Here is an 18,631-nt window from a genome sequence, read left to right on the forward strand (position 1 = left end):
AAGTACGTCTGTCTTGTTCACTATTAAGTTTCTAATACACCACACGCAAGTGGCAGGTACACACAAGTCCATTTGTTGGAAAGAATAGAATACACTAGCTACCTTTATCTTGAAATACACAGAATTATAGCCAAATATTAACGAGCTTATGTCTGTTTTCATTTACCAACACATCCTGTGTGGTTTTAGACGTCTGAGTCTGAATAAATTTTGACGATTTTTGGTCTTCCTTTTAGTTTCTTTTGGTATCTTGTGCCTAAGAGACATATCCAAGGTTGAGATTAGTTTCCATGTTCTTTGTGCTATCTTCTGGATAATAATGTATTAAACATTTGAAGAGATGGAGAATGAAGATGGGTATATGATGCTGAATTTCAAGAATCATTGTAAATCCAAGCAGAAATCTAAAAGAAGGAATATTGCCTCCCAGCCCCCCATTCAGTTTAAAATTGCATTATTCTTCTAGGAAGAGAATTATCTTTGAATATTTTTAACATCTTAAAACTGATCATAAGAAGAAATATAAAAATGGTCATAAATTGTCCAAGATAGATTATTTAGATTCATGAAAGCATCAACAATAAAAACGCGGCATTTTCAGAGCCATGAGGTAAGAGAAATGCTAATATGACTATGTATAATCCTGCGTGTTGTAGCGTAAGAAAGAATATAACTTTCAAAGAAAAGGCTGAAAAATTGTGTTTTTACAGAAACTTCCTCCTACAAAACTTAAAGATTTTGAAAACACTTATGTTGGTATGGTATCTATGAAAACATGTTTTGCGAAGTTGCCTATTACAGTTGGAAGGTAAGATCTAGTGGTGGTGGTGGGAGTAACAGTGGTCCTGTAGTGTGTTACAGCTTAAAAAAGCATCTATATATTAGTTTTAATCTTCATAAAAGCTCTATAGTATTGGTAGAACAATCCACTGGGAATGAGAGAATAGGGAGAAAAGAAAAATGTTAATCTTTGCTCCTTATGGCTGCTCTGTGGTTGGTTTTTGCTTTTAAGGTCTGTTACAGGTTCTATAGACAAATTTGATAAACAACATGCTGGTGCCTGAATTCAATTTGTCTAAAAGGAATTTAGAAAATGATCTTGTTGAAATAGTTAAGACCTAAGTTAAGATGACATAGGCCAGAAATTCAGAATTACCAGCCATGTGGCAGTTCTGCCATATGTATCGAACATTCTGGTGTACTCTCATTTTATATCTAGCAAATGCAAACTTCCCCCCACCACCAAAAAAATGACACTTTTGTGATTATCTGAAGACTCAGGGTCTTTTTGTGTTTTAATATCATGAAACAATTGTTTACTTTTTCAATAGTAACTTACTTCCATGCAGCAAAAGCTAGTACCAATGGTATTAAATTGACTGAGTCAGGCCAGGCACAGTGGCTATTCCTGTAATCCCAGCACTTTGGGAAGCTGAGGCAGGCGGATCACCTGAGGTCAGGAGTTTGAGACCAGCCTGGCCAATATGGTGAAACCCTGTCTCTACTAAAAATACAAAAAACTAGCTGTGTGTCATGGCGTGTACCTGTAATCCCAGCTACTTGAGAGGCTGAGCAGGAGAATCACTTGAACCAGGGAGCAGAGGTTGCAGTGAGCTGATACCATGCCACTGCACTCCAACCTGGGTGACAGAATGAGACTCCATATTAAAAAAAAAAAAAGAAAATTGAGTCAGACCCTATAGCCCACAGACTAAATGTACAGCTCTGGGAAGAAGCATTTAGTCTTCTTAAATCTCAGTACATTGATTTATAATAAGAAAAATCTACCCAATGATGCTTTTATGTGGATGTTAACTAAATTTACTATTTTTAATCTTTAAACTACTTTTCAATACACAAATATGTACAGAGACTTAAAATCTGAGTATTGATACATAAAATATAAGATAATATACATTTAAATTATAAATGAAGGATAGGGCTGGGAAAATAAATAGGGCCAGAAAGGTTACTGTAGGCATGTTTGTTCTTGTTATACATTTGCTTCTAAGCTTCCTTATTATTATTGAGATAAGGGAAGCCTGACTAGTTGTTCAATTCACATTGTGTATAAGATAAAGTGACACCTATTTCTCAAGATAGATATAATTAATCTTGATCCTAATTCAGAAAAAAATATTTTCCTGAGTTCTCATGAAGCACATAAAATAATACAATGATTGTTCTTGCAATAGTAGCATTAAAAGATTTTGAAGGGCAATTTGTTCATATAGCCCCATGTAAGCCAATGGCATCTAGCCAAGCATTGCTAGGGCAGGCCAGCATACTGCGCTTCAGGTACTCAGCTCTCTGTTCACTGGCTTTAAAGTCTCCCTCCCTGGCATGTATGGAATGAGCACTTGTTCTTTATCACCAGTTAACTGCAGATCCATATACCTATGATTGGTATTTCCTCATAAAATTACACAAATGTATTTTGATGATTTTCAGTTAAGTAGAAGTCTTTCTGTATTTCCTTGAACAGCAGAAATATCTACAGGTAAGAAAAAGAAAGAAAACTATTTTGGACTTAGTAATACAGACAACTGAGTGGTAAATTTCAAAAGGTACACTACATATAGTAAATTCTCTAAGTATATACTATAGAGCTAATCCGATGCAGTAAATCCATAAAACCTACTGAAGTAAGGCACCCACGCAGTAATTAGATATGAGAAACAGCACTTTTATTATGACTTAGAAGACAAACTTTTTGTGAAATGTACAACCAAGATGATGAAATTAAGTGCTTACTTATAGATAAAATAATAAAAACTAGGGAATAATTATCAGAGTATCTCAAATTACTTTGCTTTCTCTTTGGCCACTAGCCTGGCAAATCGGCTAGAATGATTCTAGATTGAGATGCTAATCATATGATGTCTGCATGTAAAAGGAACCTGTCATAATTCTGTGAAAAAAGTCTATACATCTAATTTAGTCAAAATTGCTAATATGTAGAAGAAAGTAGATAAAATTGAAAGAGGATTAATATATATATATATTCCTGTTTACCCTTTCTAGAGGTTACTTGTTTATTCCCCTGTAAGGAAACTATTCTTGTCAACTCTAATGCAATGAAATACTATAGCATAGATTCCTTGTAAGTATCATTAATTGGAGATCTAATACTGCCTAGGCTGAAACTGATTCCTGTCTAGAAAGCCAAATCCAGAAAAACATAATGTATCACATGTATAAGGTGAAATAAAATGTGAATATTCCCAGTATAGTGACTGGTATATACTAGAACTTTACTAGATATTTCTTTCCCTCTTTTATGTCTTACAGTGAGTCACTAAATTGAGTAAAACACATAATTGTGCCTGACATAGCTATGTATATTCTATATGTTATTCTTTCTATATAATTTACATATATAAAATAATGTATTATATACATTTACAGTGCATATATTTATATTTTATATATTAATATGTTATAATAAATATATATAATTTGTATAACTATATGTCATATTTATCTGTATGTATAATATATATGGAATTTAAGACATCATTTTTAGGTCTTCAAAAGCACCACCAAATAATTATCAAAGCCATCTCAGTACAATCCAAAACATTAAATAATAATAGTATCTCCTTGGTTTGGGATTATTGACTTTTTATCTTTAAATTTTCATTTCATCATAAATTCTAATGACATATCTAAAATGAACATGAATAATCTCTGTAATAAAAATGAAACAGAAAAATGTTTATAAAGTGAAAAATCACAAGAATTTAAAAATTCATGAAATAAAATTCAACATTTCAGATTTTGCCCTGTATCCACAATGTTATTGTCTTCTGCTCTTATTTGGATGCATTGCGATCCTTATTTTCATTATGACAGTGACTGACCTGTTCTGGCGTGAGTAATGAATTTGTATTTCTTTGAATATTTTCAGAAGATAAACGTTGATCTTTCATTCCTCTTAATGCCAAGATAAGACATACATTATAGCCCAAAATTGGTAAATTAAACTGACCAGCAGTATATGTCATATTATAAAATTATATTAAATTAAAAAAAATTAAATGCTTAAATGCAAAATTAGTATTTATTCTGCACCTTTTCTTATAAAGAACTCCCAATAGGGCCGGGCGCGGTGGCTCACGCCTGTAATCCCAGCACTTTGGGAGGCCGAGGCGGGTGGATCACGAGGTCAACACATCGAGACCATCCTGGTCAACATGGTGAAACCCCATCTCTACCAAAAATACAAAAAATTAGCTGGGCATGGTGGCGCGTGCCTGTAATCCCAGCTACTCAGGAGGCTGAGGCAGGAGAATTGCCTGAACCCAGGAAGCGGAGGTTGCGGTGAGCTGAGATAGCGCCATTGCACTCCAGCATGGGTAGCAAGAGCGAAACTCCTTCTCAAAAAAAAAGAACCCCCAAGAGAGGTTGACTTTGTTATCTTATAATAAAAATTTAGTAATTTTTTTTCTAAAAGAGTATATGCTCATTGATATTGCTTTGTGAGATCACTATTTAAATAGTTTTTCTAAGACCCCTTTGAAACCATTTTAGGTAGACTTCCAGACTTTTTTCTTCCTGAAGTGGTATTTATATGTGTATGCTGTAGCTATACTATTTGAACAACCAAAGAAATTCATAGTCTCTTTGATTTTTTTGTCTTGCCTTTAAGCCTGTGAGCTAAAATGAGTACTGTCTTACATATAACATGAGAGGAAATAGATTTTAGGGGCTTTTGAGATGAGATTTCCAAAAATAGGTGAGTCCTAAAGCAACTTCTTTTGGGTAGAAGATTCTTTACTTCTTAGTAAGAAGTATTTTTGTATTGGGCAATTGGGCAATTTTGTGTTTTTCCTAATACAACAAGGGAAAATGTCAGACTTTTCTCAGACCAAATATGTATTCTACTTAATGTATTTTTTCTCTGAATATCAATCATATACCTCAAATGTGTTCAATGCTATACTGAAATCAATTACTAATAACCTGAAAAATTTCACTTATCTAACATTGAATGTTAAACAATTATTTTTTAGTTCTTATGAATCTAGCTAAGTAGGTATTGCTTTCTGTTAACCAGCAATCCTAAGAAGTTGAATTCACTGTACTAATTATTATGGCTTTAAAAATGCTCCTAAAATTCAGGAGTAGACAGTTGCTTGTTAGACACTGAGTATGATCTTTACAGGCCAACATGCTCTCTTGTAAATCAGTTTTCTCTTCAACAAAGTATAAATGGTAAAATGACATAAATGATGCAATAATTTTTTTTTAAGAGAAATGCTATTGGGAAGAAATCAATAAAATTTGACATGTTGATGAATTACTAGTTGGAAAAATATTTTTTCTAGCCATATTATTTATTCTAATAAACTAGTAGCAATTACAATATGTGTGCTTCTATAAAATTTGTCCTTGGATTTTGACCCATTTAAAATTTTTCCACGGCTTCCAGTCAAAATGGAGTATTGACTGTGAATATTTAAATCTCCTCTCTCACAAGAATCTATCCATAGAATGAGAAATGATAACAAAATAGAATAAATTAATTAAAGCACATAGAATGGAAAGGGGAGAAAATTTTTTTAAAAAATGAAAGCTGGATGGAATAATGCTACTGGATAAATCAGTAGAGAGAACCTTAGTTCAAAGAAAATGTAAAAGACAGCTGCAGTGTAGATGGAAGCTGTTCATCATGGCTAAGCTCAGTCAGGGCTCCATTGCATAGAGGAGAGTCAGAGGGTAAATGAAGGTCTAAAACAAGGTAATTCTTGAATACATACAATGCTTATTGGCAATTAAATTTGAAAATAAAATAACCTTTGAAACCAAAAAAAAATGAAGCAAAGTAATTAAGCGAGACTTTCTAAGCCATGCTCTTTCAGATTGGTGCTTTGTCAATCTGTTGGTCCATTTACACAGTGGCTTTTACCCCTATATCGTGCAAAATAAAATAAAATAAAATAACCTCTAAAACAGTGAGATATACAGATAGAACTAGCTAGAGCTCCTGCTTTATGGACTGGTGGTTGGTGCAATAAGATGTATATCCCTTTGTTTTGGTTCTGGAGTGAGAGAGGGGAGTAGTGTATAGGTCTACTATGTAGCTTGGTTATTTCTTATGCCCTTTCTTCTGAAAAGTCATGGTAGCTAACCAAATATCCCAGACCATAGAGCAAAATGTCAGAAAAAAAACCCATAAATAAATATAAGAGGCTATCTTAGACAGAAAACCAAAATTCACCTGTTTATCCAGGAAGGTCAATAGCTCTTTTAATGAACTTCCAGAAGAAAAAAATACGTGGAAAAAAAAAGTAGACATAAAATAATGAAAAAGTGATATAAACCATTTTTCAAGAGTAAAAGGGAAACCAAAAAACTGACTTTTCAGCTTATAAGAACCCACTAAGTTCAGAACAGGACACCAAAATAGATAACACATAGAAAGAGATGATAGGTAGGTAGGTAGATAGATAGATAATTTCAGAACACTATGAGTAAAAACATAATCCTAAAGGAACGTTTTACATAAATATTTAGTTTTCCCCAAAGCAAATTAGCATCAGTTTTTTAATTTTTTTTTTTTTTGATATTTTTTGAGACAGAGTTTCATTCTTGTTGCCCAGGCTGGAGTGCAATGGTGCTATCTCAGCTCACCGAAACCTCTGCTTCTAGGGTTCAAGTGATTCTCCTGCCTCAGCCTCCTGAGTAGGAGGCTTACAGGCGTGTGTCACCATGCTGGCTAATTTTGTATTTTTAGTAGAGACGGGGTTTCTCCATGTTTGTCAGGCTGGTCTCAAACTCCCGACCTCAGGTGATCCACCTGCCTTGGACTCACAAAATTCTGGGATTACAGGCATGAGCCACCACTCCCAGCCAGCATCAGATTTTTCAATGTACCTAAAAACACTCTACTGTACCAATGCCTTCAAAGTTTTAACTTAGATTTAAAGCAAGAGTAATCAAATAAATATTTTTCCTAGTCATTCTTTTGGAAAAACAATAGCAAAAAAGAACATGGGAGGTGGGTGGCTAATTTTAGATAGAATGAAGCTGGCCCAAGAATATAATTAAAAGACTTTTCAAATTAACGACTGTTGTATGTTCCTAGCCAGCAGTGAATTCTGTCCATATGAAAACAAACTATAAATAATGCAACTAGGAAGCTGAAGGAACTTGATGGTCAAAAGATTTTTTTTTTTGGTCTGCAACAAGGACAAATAAGATCAAGGCTAGGTGCTGGAGCCCATGCCTGTAAGAACATCAATTTAAAAGACCATTAAAAAAAGAAAATAATATACAAAAATGTAACATCATATATGAAGTCTAAGATTGCATGTATTATTTAGACTTGTGATTTGCACTTAAAGGAGTGAAAACAGATATGGGGAAAAGTAGTTAAATCTGGGGAGGAAGAGGAGTGGATGCATAGGAGAAGAGAAACTCACAATTTTTATTAGCATGCCTTTGTTTTGTGCTGGTATCGTAGTATCATGTATCTAGATTGCTTGTAATTTTTAAATGTTTCTCATATCTTTTCTTCGCACTGAATACAGATAAAAAAATGGATTTCTCTCAGAATGTAAATATCAGCAGTCTGTCAGGTGATGCTCTTTTTGTTTGTTATATGCTACTCGTAGGGATAAATGTAGTTTTGACTTCCTGCATTCACTCACGTTACACACTATGGGACTGAAAAGGACATCCTCTTCCTCAGTGCCACTGCTGCATATCAAATGGTTGAAAGGAAGGAGGGTTATGGTGATTTCTACAAGGAAGAAAATGGGGTTTTTCCTAGTGAGTCAACAACGGGATGATAGTGGATTTCCTGCCACGTATTTATCAAGCATCCGATGATAGGTGTGACGTGTAATGGCTGTGGGCTGTAGTGGGAAGCCTGTGGGCTTGGGATAGACCTATGTTTGAATCAAGAGATTTCAGGCAACTGGTCACATGAATTTAGGCAAATTAAACATCAGTTTTTTTAATTTTCAAATGAGGATATTATAATAATAACTATATCATAGAATGTTTCATGTAGATTGAACAAACCGTGATGATTAATTTTCTGTGTCAACTTGGCTAGGCCATACACCCAGACAGTTTGTGAAATACCAGCCTAGATGTCACTGGGAAGATATGTTTTAGATGAAATTGGATTTTACATTTGTAGATTTTGAATGAAATGGATTATCTTCCATAATGTGGGTTGGTCTTATCCAATCAGCTGAGTCTTAGAAAAACTACTGAGGTCCCCAAAGGAAGAGGGATTTTGGCCTCCAGACTGCCTTCAGAATGAAGATATAATATCAATTATTCTTTTCAGACTGAAGATATAATATCAGGTTTTTAACCTGAGGGCCTGTTCTATACATTTTGGACTTGCCTGCCCCCACAATTACATGAGCCAATACTGTAAATCTCTCTTTCTCGCACACGCACACACACAGACACACACACACAAATGCCATTGGTTGTGGCTAAGGAGAACTCTGACTAATACAGTAATACAGTGTGGAGGCAGTATAGTGCAGTGGATGAGAACATAGGCTGTACATAAAAAAGGATGAGTTTGTGCCCTTTGCAGGGACATGGATGAAGCTGGAAACTATCATTCTCCGATAACTGACACAAGAACAGAAAACCAAACACCACACGTTCTCACTCATAAGTGGGTGTTGTACAATGAGAACATATGGACACAGGAAGGGGAACATCACACACCAGGGCCTGTTGGGGGGTAGGGGGTTAGGGGAAGATAGCAGGGGGTGGGGGGGATTGGGAAAGGCTAACATTAGGAGAAATACCTAACGTAGATGATGGGGGGATAGATACAGAATACCACCATGACACGTGTATTCCTACGTAACAAACCTGCACTTTCTGCATGTGTATCCCAGGACTTAAAGTGCAATAATTAAAAAAGAAAAAAAAGAACATAGGCTGTAGAACTAAGCTAGCAGGGTTAGAATTTCAGTTCTGATATTTATATGTTGTATCAGTATGTAGAGTTAAACAATCTCTATATACCTCAATTTCTTCATCAGTAAACTGGGGGTAATAATGACACCTACTTAATAAGGTTTTATTTTATTATATACTTAAATTTTTATTATATAAATATAAAGTAAGAGTGAATTACCTTTCAAATTACCTGTTTGAAAGGTACAATATTTTCCATCTCCACATCAATATTTTCCATCCCTATCTCCACCATCATCACTCCCCCAAGCTAGATTATATTAAAGTAGTGACTAGATCTCATACCCTTTAATATTTAAATACTTCAGTATGTGAATCTTACAGCTAAAGATGCCTTTTGCTATAACACAATCAATATCACTGCAACTCCTGCATTTGTTTTTGATTGGTATATAACAAATTATCACACATTCAGCAGTTTAACAACATATACTTGTTACCACACAGTCCCCACGAGTTGGGAGTCACGGCGCAGTTTAATTAAGTCCTCTGCTCAGGGTCTGACAGGGAGTGCAGTGTAGATGTGATACTGGCCAGACCACCCACCTTTCTGGAGCTGAGGTTCCTCTTCCAAGCTCTCTTTTACGGTGCTGGAACAATTATGTGTGGTTGTAGGATATAGGTTACCGCTTTCTTCCTGGCTTTCAGCTGTAACTCCTCTAAGCTTCTGGAGGCCTCTGTATTTCTTTGCCATGTGTCTCTCTCATACACCCCCTTGAAACATGGAAGCTGAATTCTTTAAAGGCAACAGGAGTTCTCTTTCTGTTCAGTGAAGGCTTCAGCCCTCTTTCAAGGACTTACATCTGATTAAGTCAGACCTACTTGGGATAGTCTTTCTATAGATTAACTCAAAATCAACAGACTGGGGACTCTTCTTTTCTTTTGTTTTCAAAATCCTGTCATCTTGCTATCTAATATAGCCTGATTATGTGAGTGACATTCCATTATATTCACAGTTTTACCCATAGTCACGAAGGAATTACAAAGGTCATGTGCACCAGAGGCTGGATCTAAGGGGCCATTTTGGAATTCTGTCTACCACAATTCTTAACAAAATTAGCAATAACTTCTTAATATCCTCTAATAGTCAGCATTAAAATGTCTTTCTTTTCTTTTCATTGGATTTCTAACAATTATAATCAAAGACTTTAATTGCATTTGGTTAATATGCCTCTTGAACGTATAGACCAGTTACAGAATATGCCTCTTTTAATTTATAGATCCTCGTCTCCTCCTTTTATTTGTTCTTTGCCATTTATTTGTCAAAAGGTAGGTCATGGTTGGGCACAATGTCTTATATTCTGAATTTTCCTTTTCATACTTCTCTGGTATCGTTTAGCCAACAAACATATGAAAAAATGCTCATCATCACTGGTCATTAGAGAAATGCAAATCAAAACTACATTGAGATACCATCTCACGCCAGTTAGAATGGCGATCATTAAAAAATCAGGAGACAGAAGCTCACACGGTCCTTCGACATGGCGGCGGCGGCGCTGCGGAGTGGCTGGTGCCGCTGTCGGCGGAGATGCCTCAGCAGTGGAATCCAGCTTCTTTCCAGCCACAGCCCACCCCATGGGTCCGCCTGTCAGATGCGCCAGCCGGGCGGAGAGCTGCCACTGTCCAAATCATATTCTTCTGGAAACAGAAAAGGCTTTCTGTCCGGCTTGCTAGATAATATCAAACAAGAATTAGCCAAAAACGAAGAAATGAAAGAAAGTATAAAAAAATTCCGCGATGAGGCCAGGAGGCTGGAAGAATCAGATGCGCTCCAGGAGGCCAGAAGGAAATACAAAACCATGGAGTCAGAAACCGTGCGGACGAGTGAGGTGCTGCGGAAGAAGCTGGGGGAGCTGACAGGCACCGCGGAGGAGAGCCTTCATGAAGTCAGTAAACGTGATCTCGGCCGGGAAATCAAGGAGGGTGTGGGGGAAGTGGCCAAGACCGCCAAGCAGTCAGCCGAGTCGATGTCCAAAGGTGGGGAGAAGCTGGGCAGGACGGCGGCCTTCAGAGCCCTCTCCCAGGGGGTGGAGTCCGTGAAGAAGGAAATTGACGGCAGTGTCCTGGGGCACACAGGGCCCTACCGAAGGCCCCAGCGACTCCGGAAGAGGACGGAGTTTGCAGGAGAGAGGTTCAAGGAGGAGAAAGTGTTTGAACCAAACGAGGAGGCCCTGGGAGTCGTTCTGCACAAGGACTCCAGGTGGTACCAGCAGTGGAAGGACTTCAAGGAGAACAACGTGGTGTTCAACCGGTTCTTCGAGATGAAGATGAAGTACGACGAAAGCGACAATGCGCTCCTCCGGGCATCCCGGGCCGTGACGGACAAGGTCACCGACCCGCTCGGGGGCCTGTTCTCAAAGACAGAGATGTCGGAGGTACTCACGGAGATCCTCCGGGTGGACCCGGCCTTCGACAAGGACCGGTTTCTGAAGCAGTGTGAGAATGACATCATCCCCAACGTCCTGGAGGCTATGATTTCTGGAGAGCTTGACATTCTCAAAGACTGGTGCTATGAAGCTACTTACAGCCAGCTGGCCCACCCCATCCAGCAGGCCAAGGCGCTGGGCCTCCAGTTCCATTCTCGCATCCTAGACATCGACAACGTTGATCTGGCCATGGGCAAGATGATGGAGCAAGGGCCGGTGCTGATCATCACCTTCCAGGCTCAGCTGGTGATGCTGGTCAGGAACCCCAAAGGCGAAGTGGTGGAGGGCGACCTGGACAAGGTGCTGTGGATGCTGTACATGTGGGCGCTCTGCCGAGACCAGGACGATCTCAACCCCTACGCAGCCTGGCGGCTCCTGGACATCTCAGCCTCCAGCACAGAGCAGATCCTCTGAGTATGGCCCGGAAGCCAGGGAGCCCCAGGCTGGGTCATCAGGCGCAGAGGCACCGTGACACCACCTGTGGCAACTCCAGACCTCTGGGAACAAGACTGCAGGCTCTGCCCCCAGCTCTGCCACAACGGCTGGAAGACCAGCTGGCCCGGGAGTGGGTGGCGGGCAGCTGCTGGAGATACTCTCCCTGCGACTGGAGACACTCCCCCCAGGGCCAGCCCCTGCCCTGTCGCTCTGCTCTGCAGGGGTTCCAGACCTGGTCACCTGGGGTGCACACAGGCCACATAGTGCCAAGAGGCTCCAGGGACTCTCCCAGCAACAGGGTGGGACCTGGGCCCCACCGCTCAGTGGCCCACTGGCCGTCTCAGCCAAGCCACTTTAGGTCCATTTTTTTATTTTAACAATGCTCTTTCAACCTGTGCATAAGCCTGAGATTTGAAAAAGAATAAAACACCGAAGTGCAGAAGAGAAAAAAAAAAAAAAAAAAAAAAAAATCAGGAGACAACAGATGCTGGAGAGGATGTGGAGAAATAGAAACACTTTTACACTGTTGGTGGGAGTGTAAATTAGTTCAACCATTGTGGAAGACAGTGTGGTGATTCCTCAAGGACCTAGAAATAGAAATTCCATTTGACCCAGCAATCCCATTACTGGGTGTATATCCAAAGGATTATAAATCGTTCTACTATAAGGACACATGCACATGAATGTTCATTGCAGCACAGTTTACAATAGCAAAGACCTGGAACCAACCTAAATGCCCATCGATGATAGACTGGACAGGGAAAATGTGGCACATATACACCATGGAATATTATGCAGCCATCAAAAACGATGAGTTCATGTCCTTTGTAGGGACATGGATGAACCTGGAAACCATCATTCTCAGCAAACTGATACAAGAACAGAAAATCAAGCACCGCATGTTCTCACTCATAGGTGGGTGTTGAACAATGAGAACACATGGACACAGGGAGGGGAGCACACTACACACTGGGGTCTGTTGAGGGGAAATAGGGGAGGGGACAGCGGGGGGTGGGGAGTGGGGGAGAGACATCATGTCAGATATAGGTGATGCGGAGGAAGGCAGCAAATCACACTGCCACGTGTGTACCTATGCAACAATCTTGCATGTTCTTCACATGTACCCCAAAACCTAAAATACAATAACAAAATAAAATAAAATAACATAAAAAACTCTACAAAATTATTTTAAAAACTAAATGCATATAAGATGCTTAGAAACCTGCCTGGTCCACGACAACAGCTGTATGTGTATGTTGTTATTATTATGTACAGCATCTAAGAGAGCAACTGATGCAAAGTGTTGTTCAATAAATGCTTTTCTGAATTTTCATCCTGTATTTCTTCTTCTTATAGAAGATAGCACTTAAAGCTGAGTTACCGACAATAACTCTTTTGGACAGTTAGTGTCCACATCTTTCATCTTTTGGTGTTTGACCATGCTACACTGATCATTTGGAGTATTTTTATCGTGTTATGCAGCACTGCAGTAGTACTTCATTGACCAGTCTGTCAATATCTACATAATAAAATTATTTCATCTAAATGACAGCTTCTCACTAATAATCATTAATAAATATCCCCTCTCAAATCGTAACTTGAGAGGTAAATTAGAGGTCATTTTATACCTTTTAGCAAACAACTATGTATTTCTACAACTGAAATTACAATTCAGTTATCTTGAATCTTTTCACATTTTTTTTAAATTATAATTTTTCAGTATTGGCAACACTTGCCTTCATATAGCATGTATTAATGAGTTAAGAATATGTATGAAGTTTCATAAATCTAAATTTAGGTCATAATAACCTTCTTCAAGTTATATCTGCTCAGGTTACTTTTTTAGGCTTGGCTGGACATATAATTTCCAAAATTAATTTTTAAATAAAATTTTAGGCTTATAGTTGATATACTAAAATATTAACAATGAAAATATGACATGCTTTAACTTAGAAATATTTAATCCGACCATTCAACATTCAACAACAATCATTTATTACATACAAAGTGCTGAATGATAAGAGATTCAAAGATCAATATGACAGTCCCATCTCACAAACCTTTCAATCATGTGGAAGATATGGAGATGTTTACAAGTGACTAGGATGTCAACTATTTGTCGTTTGCTTTAGCAAAGATATCAGTTATAATACCTAAGTGTTGAGTTTTACAGACAGCAGAAATTGACTGGTTCAAGGCTTCCTTTTTGAGGTGGAAATATAATTGTACATTAAAGAAAAAGCGGGTAAAGAAGGAAGAGGAGGCTATTCAAGACTAAGGTATGAATGAAAAGCACAGGAGAACAAGTACCCAATGCACCAGTAATAGTAAGTAATCTCGCAGACATGAAATACAGGTTGCAAAGACAATCTTGAAATGTCAAAGGACTTAGAACCAGATAGTGGAGGAAATTAAACAATAAGCTTTTACTTTTTCAGTTGGTAATTAACTGTCAAAAATGTTATAATTTGCTTCATCTGATTATGGGGATCAGAATACACAGACTTTGTTCTCCCCTACTCCATCATCCAAAACCCTGTCCAATTCCAGGAAATAGACAGGTTAGGAAATTATTTTCATTTTATAGAACTGCTTCTTTAATGACAAAAAATGAGTTGGGGCTGGGCGCGGTGGCTCACGCCTGTAATCCCAGCACTTTGGGAGGCCGAGGCGGGTGGATCACGAGGTCAACACATCGAGACCATCCTGGTCAACATGGTGAAACCCCATCTCTACTAAAAATACAAAAATTAGCTGGGCATGGTGGCGTGTGCCTGTAATCCCAGCTACTCGGGAGGCTGAGGCAGGAGAATTGCCTGAACCCAGGAGGCGGAGGTTGCTGTGAGCCGAGATCGCGCCATTGCACTCCAGCCCGGGTAACAAGAGCGAAACTCTGTCTCAAAAAAAAAAAAAAAAATGAGTTGGAAAACTGTTTTCCAAGAAATCACATTTGATAATATTTTTATCTTCCCAATTGGCTATAAAGTTTAATTAATTTTACCCTATGTTTTCTTCAGGACATAATTATCTGTGCCCAAATGATTGGCTGTTGAACCAAGGGAAATGTTACTGTTTTTCAACTTCTTTTAAAATCTGGAAAGAGAGTCAACGTGATTGCACACAGCTACAGGCACATTTACTGGTGATTCAAAATTTGGATGAGCTGGTGAGAAATCAAAAACAGGATCTAACTGCACAAGGAAAACTTGCTAGGTGCAGGTTCACTGTCTAAGAAGCAAGGGAGGTTTACTGTCATTGTTTTTGAACATGTGTTAGCCATAAGGTAGTTACTATTGTTTATGAAAATGCTAATGTATATAAAAATATATTTTATTAATGCCTGGCACAGAGATTTACTCTGTAGAAGACATCCAATTTGTTTAAACACATAAATGAATAAATACACCATTTTCTCTGCAGAAGTTCATACAGAACCGTTTAAAACCTGGGCATTTTGGTTGGATTGGATTACATGTTACATCCCAGGGAAACCTATGGATGTGGCTAGATGAACACTTTTTAATTCCACAACTGTGAGTAATTATGTGTAAGGGAGGGGTGAGGATGTTTATTTATAGAATTAGTTTTTAAACACGCTCCCTTACTTTCCATTCCTTTTGTCCTGCTTTCTCCACTTTCCCTCATCTTTAATTTTGTTTTCTTTTTTTTCTCCTTTCTAGCTCTCTCTCTTCTTTTTTCCTTCCCCCTACCTTTTGTCTTTTTGCTTCCTCTCTTCTTTTATATTAACTGATTTTGAAAAATGGGGATGGAAAGTATTTGTCACCTGGCCTTTTAATTGTCCAAAATTCATAATAATTTTTAAATTTCTAAACTTATTTAAATCTCATTTGAAATCATATGCAAATCTTTTTATGTGGTAAATGCAAAGACAAAATTCACCTGTAAATAAAAGCAGCTGGAATATGTAGAAAGGTCTAAAGTTGAAATCAGAAAACGTGAATTTAAAAATCTGGCCTTCAGGCCGGGCGCGGTGGCTCACGCCTATAATCCCAGCACTTTGGGAGGCTGAGGTGGGTGGATCATGAGGTCAAGAGATCGAGACCATCCTGGTCAACAAAGGGAAACCCTGTCTCTACTAAAAATACAAAAATTAGCTGGGCATGGTGGCACGTGCCTGTAGTCCCAGCTACTCGGGAGGCTGAGGCAGGATAATTGCCTGAACCCAGGAGGTGGAGGTTGCAGTGAGCCGAGATCGTGCCATTGCACTCCAGCCTGGGTAACAAGAGTGAAACCCATCTCAAAAAAATAAATAAATAAAAATTTTGGCCTTCAGAAATTCAACTAAACATGTTGATCCTTCCTTCCTTCCTTCCTTGCTTCCTTCCTTCCTTCTTCCTTTCTTTTTTCAGCAGAGCCTTGCTCTGTGGCCCAGCCTGGAGTGCAGTGGCATGATCATAGCTCACTTGATAATGCAAGTCTTCCGCCTCAGCCTCCAGAGTAGCTAGAACTACAGGTGTGTACCAATACACCTGTATTGGCTGTTTGTATGCTTTGTAGAGATGGGTTTTCTCCATGTTGCCCAGGCTTGTTTCCAACTCCAAACTATCACCCACCTCAGCCTCCTGAAGTGCTGAGATTACAGGTGTGAGCCACCACTCCCAGCATGATACCTGTACATCAGTATAAAAAGAGCAATGGTACTTTCTTTACATTGTTCTTATGTGAACAACATGAGGTATTGCATGTAAGGGTGCTTTAACATTCTGAAGTGTCACATTTAGACGTTTTCTTCTGTGCTTTCATTTACTAGTCATATTACCAGAACATTTGAGATGTGGTAAGTTTGGAGCAAAGAACATGGAGTGATAGTTCATTTCAGTTGATAGTTATCTACTTCTAGGTACATCTATTCTACATTTATTATCGTCCTTTGTAAACATAAAACTAACATATGAAGTTGTATCCATTTCCTGGACCTGCTTTTAATACAATCTTTGGAAAATAAGTAATATTTCTTACTAATTTTTATTATAATTTGTATTATTTTTATTTTGTTTTACTTTTTTGGAAACTAGTATTACTATAAAGGTAACATATCCCTTTGAAAAGCTTTTATCTTATCATTTAAAGGAAACAACACACATGCAGGTGGTTATAATAGTGTTCAGTTTGTATTTTCTTAAATTATCATTAGTAACTAGAAAAAATAGTTTATGAAATAGCTCTCTTCAAGTCATTCCATTCATACATCATGCATCGTCCTACCTTACATTGTGGAAGTTATATAAGAAATTTAAGAGTCATCTAATAGTTTTTACTTTGACTTAAACAAAATCCTGGGTGGCTGCCTCTCAACTCAACATTGTTATAGCGTATCTATCACTGTGTAGTTTTTATTGAAAACATTTATTTTGGCATCTACTTACCATATACAAAATTATTTATGCTGCTATGTGGAAAATGAATAGATGGGAGACAAAATTGAAACTATGGAGGTCAGTTCGAAGGCTATGTCTAGAGATGAGGGAGAGATAATGGTAGCTTGAGTCTAAATTGAGAAGCTGGGAGAAGTGAATGGATAGAAGGGATAATCTGGGACTAGAATACTCAGGTCTTGCAGGTACATACAATGAGAGGTTTGAGAGGTAAGGAAGAAGTTGGGATGTCTTCTAGTCTAGCTTGAGCTTGCATGGCATTGTTAGTAAGATAGGAAAGAGGAGAAGAGGCTGCATTAGCAATGAAAATTCCATTCTAAAACGTGTAAAATGTTGGCTGCTGAAGAATTACCTATAAAAGTTTGGCTGGAGAAAACTTTAAAAGATGCTAACATCGGGCCAGGCCCAGTGGCTCATGCCTGTAATCCCAGCACTTTGGGAGGTCAGGAGATCGAGACTAACCGGACCAACATAGTGAAACCCCATGTCTACGAAAAATACAAAAATTAGCTGGGTGTGGGGGCACGTGCCTGTAATCTTAGCTACTTGGGAGGCTGAGGCAGGAGAATAGCTTGAACCAGGGAACAGAAGGTTGCAGTAAGCTCAGACACGACTGCACTCCAGCCTGGCGACAGAGCGAGACTCTGTCTCAAAAAAAAAAAAAAAAAAGATACTATCATCATTTTAAGATAGATGCTCAAAAATCTTTTCTTTATCTCAGGTTTTCGGTGATTGGACCAACTGATGACAGAAGCTGTTATCACAGGAAAGCAGGTGTATTCTGAAGACTGTGGCTCCACATTTAATGGCATTTGCTAGAGAGATGCGAACTTGACACACAATAGAACCAGTAGTGTGTAAATGTACAACAAAATGTAGAAATACTTTACATGTTAAAGCCGAGCCGGATTTTAAAGACTTGGGTTTTTAAAGCAAAGTTTCTAAAAGAAAGTTTCGGGAGAGAGAGATCCAAGATGGCTGATGATTAGCAGCTCGGGCACGTACCTCCCAGTGAAAGCGCAAAGAACGAGAGGATGCCACACTTTCAGACGAATATTTGTTGCTCACGGACCAGGAGATTCCCAGTGGAGGAGCTCCACGGGTCACCAGGGCGACTCTTGTGGCCGGCGTGGCGGTTTTGCTGGTGCCTTAGCACGCCAGTTTTTGGTGCAGAGTCCGGAGATTCCCGGGCAGAAAAGCACCATCAATCTTAACACCGCTATTTTGGCCGGCTCAGTGGATTGCTCAGATTTCGGCGCAGGGAATCAACAAGTTCGACGTCAGAGACCCAGTTAGAAAGTCGGTAATTATAAAGACGACAGACGGACAAATATATAATGAAGGGAAGAAACCAGCGTAAAAAGGTAGAGAATACTCAAAATCAGAATGCCTCTCCCTCTACAGGGGATCACA

The 18,631-nt window shown here is 38.5% G+C and overlaps 2 protein-coding genes across 2 annotated transcripts; both read left to right on the top strand.

Annotated features, from left to right (window-relative positions):
• Positions 1-340: 340 nt before the first annotated feature.
• On the top strand, positions 341-18,003 carry LOC135272872 (killer cell lectin-like receptor subfamily F member 2). The gene is made up of 6 exons (XM_064371586.1): positions 341-408; positions 3,776-3,873; positions 7,536-7,583; positions 14,840-14,988; positions 15,243-15,355; positions 17,940-18,003. The coding sequence occupies exons 1-6, from the start codon at positions 341-343 to the stop codon at positions 18,001-18,003; spliced, it is 540 nt and encodes a 179-aa protein (XP_064227656.1).
• Positions 10,443-11,970, top strand: LOC135272871 (mitochondrial import inner membrane translocase subunit TIM44-like). The gene has a single exon (XM_064371585.1). The coding sequence runs from the start codon at positions 10,443-10,445 to the stop codon at positions 11,799-11,801; it is 1,359 nt and encodes a 452-aa protein (XP_064227655.1). The 3' UTR covers positions 11,802-11,970.
• Positions 18,004-18,631: the final 628 nt, after the last annotated feature.

This window comes from Aotus nancymaae, unplaced genomic scaffold (genome assembly GCF_030222135.1).
Source record: "Aotus nancymaae isolate 86718 unplaced genomic scaffold, 86718_ANA_hifiasm-v0.15.2.pri h1tg000141l, whole genome shotgun sequence".
Taxonomy (NCBI): Eukaryota; Metazoa; Chordata; class Mammalia; order Primates; family Aotidae; genus Aotus; species Aotus nancymaae.

Coding starts and splice junctions, on each gene's coding strand:
- LOC135272872 (XM_064371586.1), top strand. CDS start 341: ATGGAGAATGAAGATGGGTATATGATGCTGAATTTCAAGAATCATTGT. Junction 3,874..7,535: donor AGTGACTGACCTGTTCTGGC/GTGAGTAATGAA, acceptor CACTGAATACAG/ATAAAAAAATGGATTTCTCT. Junction 15,356..17,939: donor CACTTTTTAATTCCACAACT/GTGAGTAATTAT, acceptor TCTTTATCTCAG/GTTTTCGGTGATTGGACCAA.
- LOC135272871 (XM_064371585.1), top strand. CDS start 10,443: ATGGCGGCGGCGGCGCTGCGGAGTGGCTGGTGCCGCTGTCGGCGGAGA.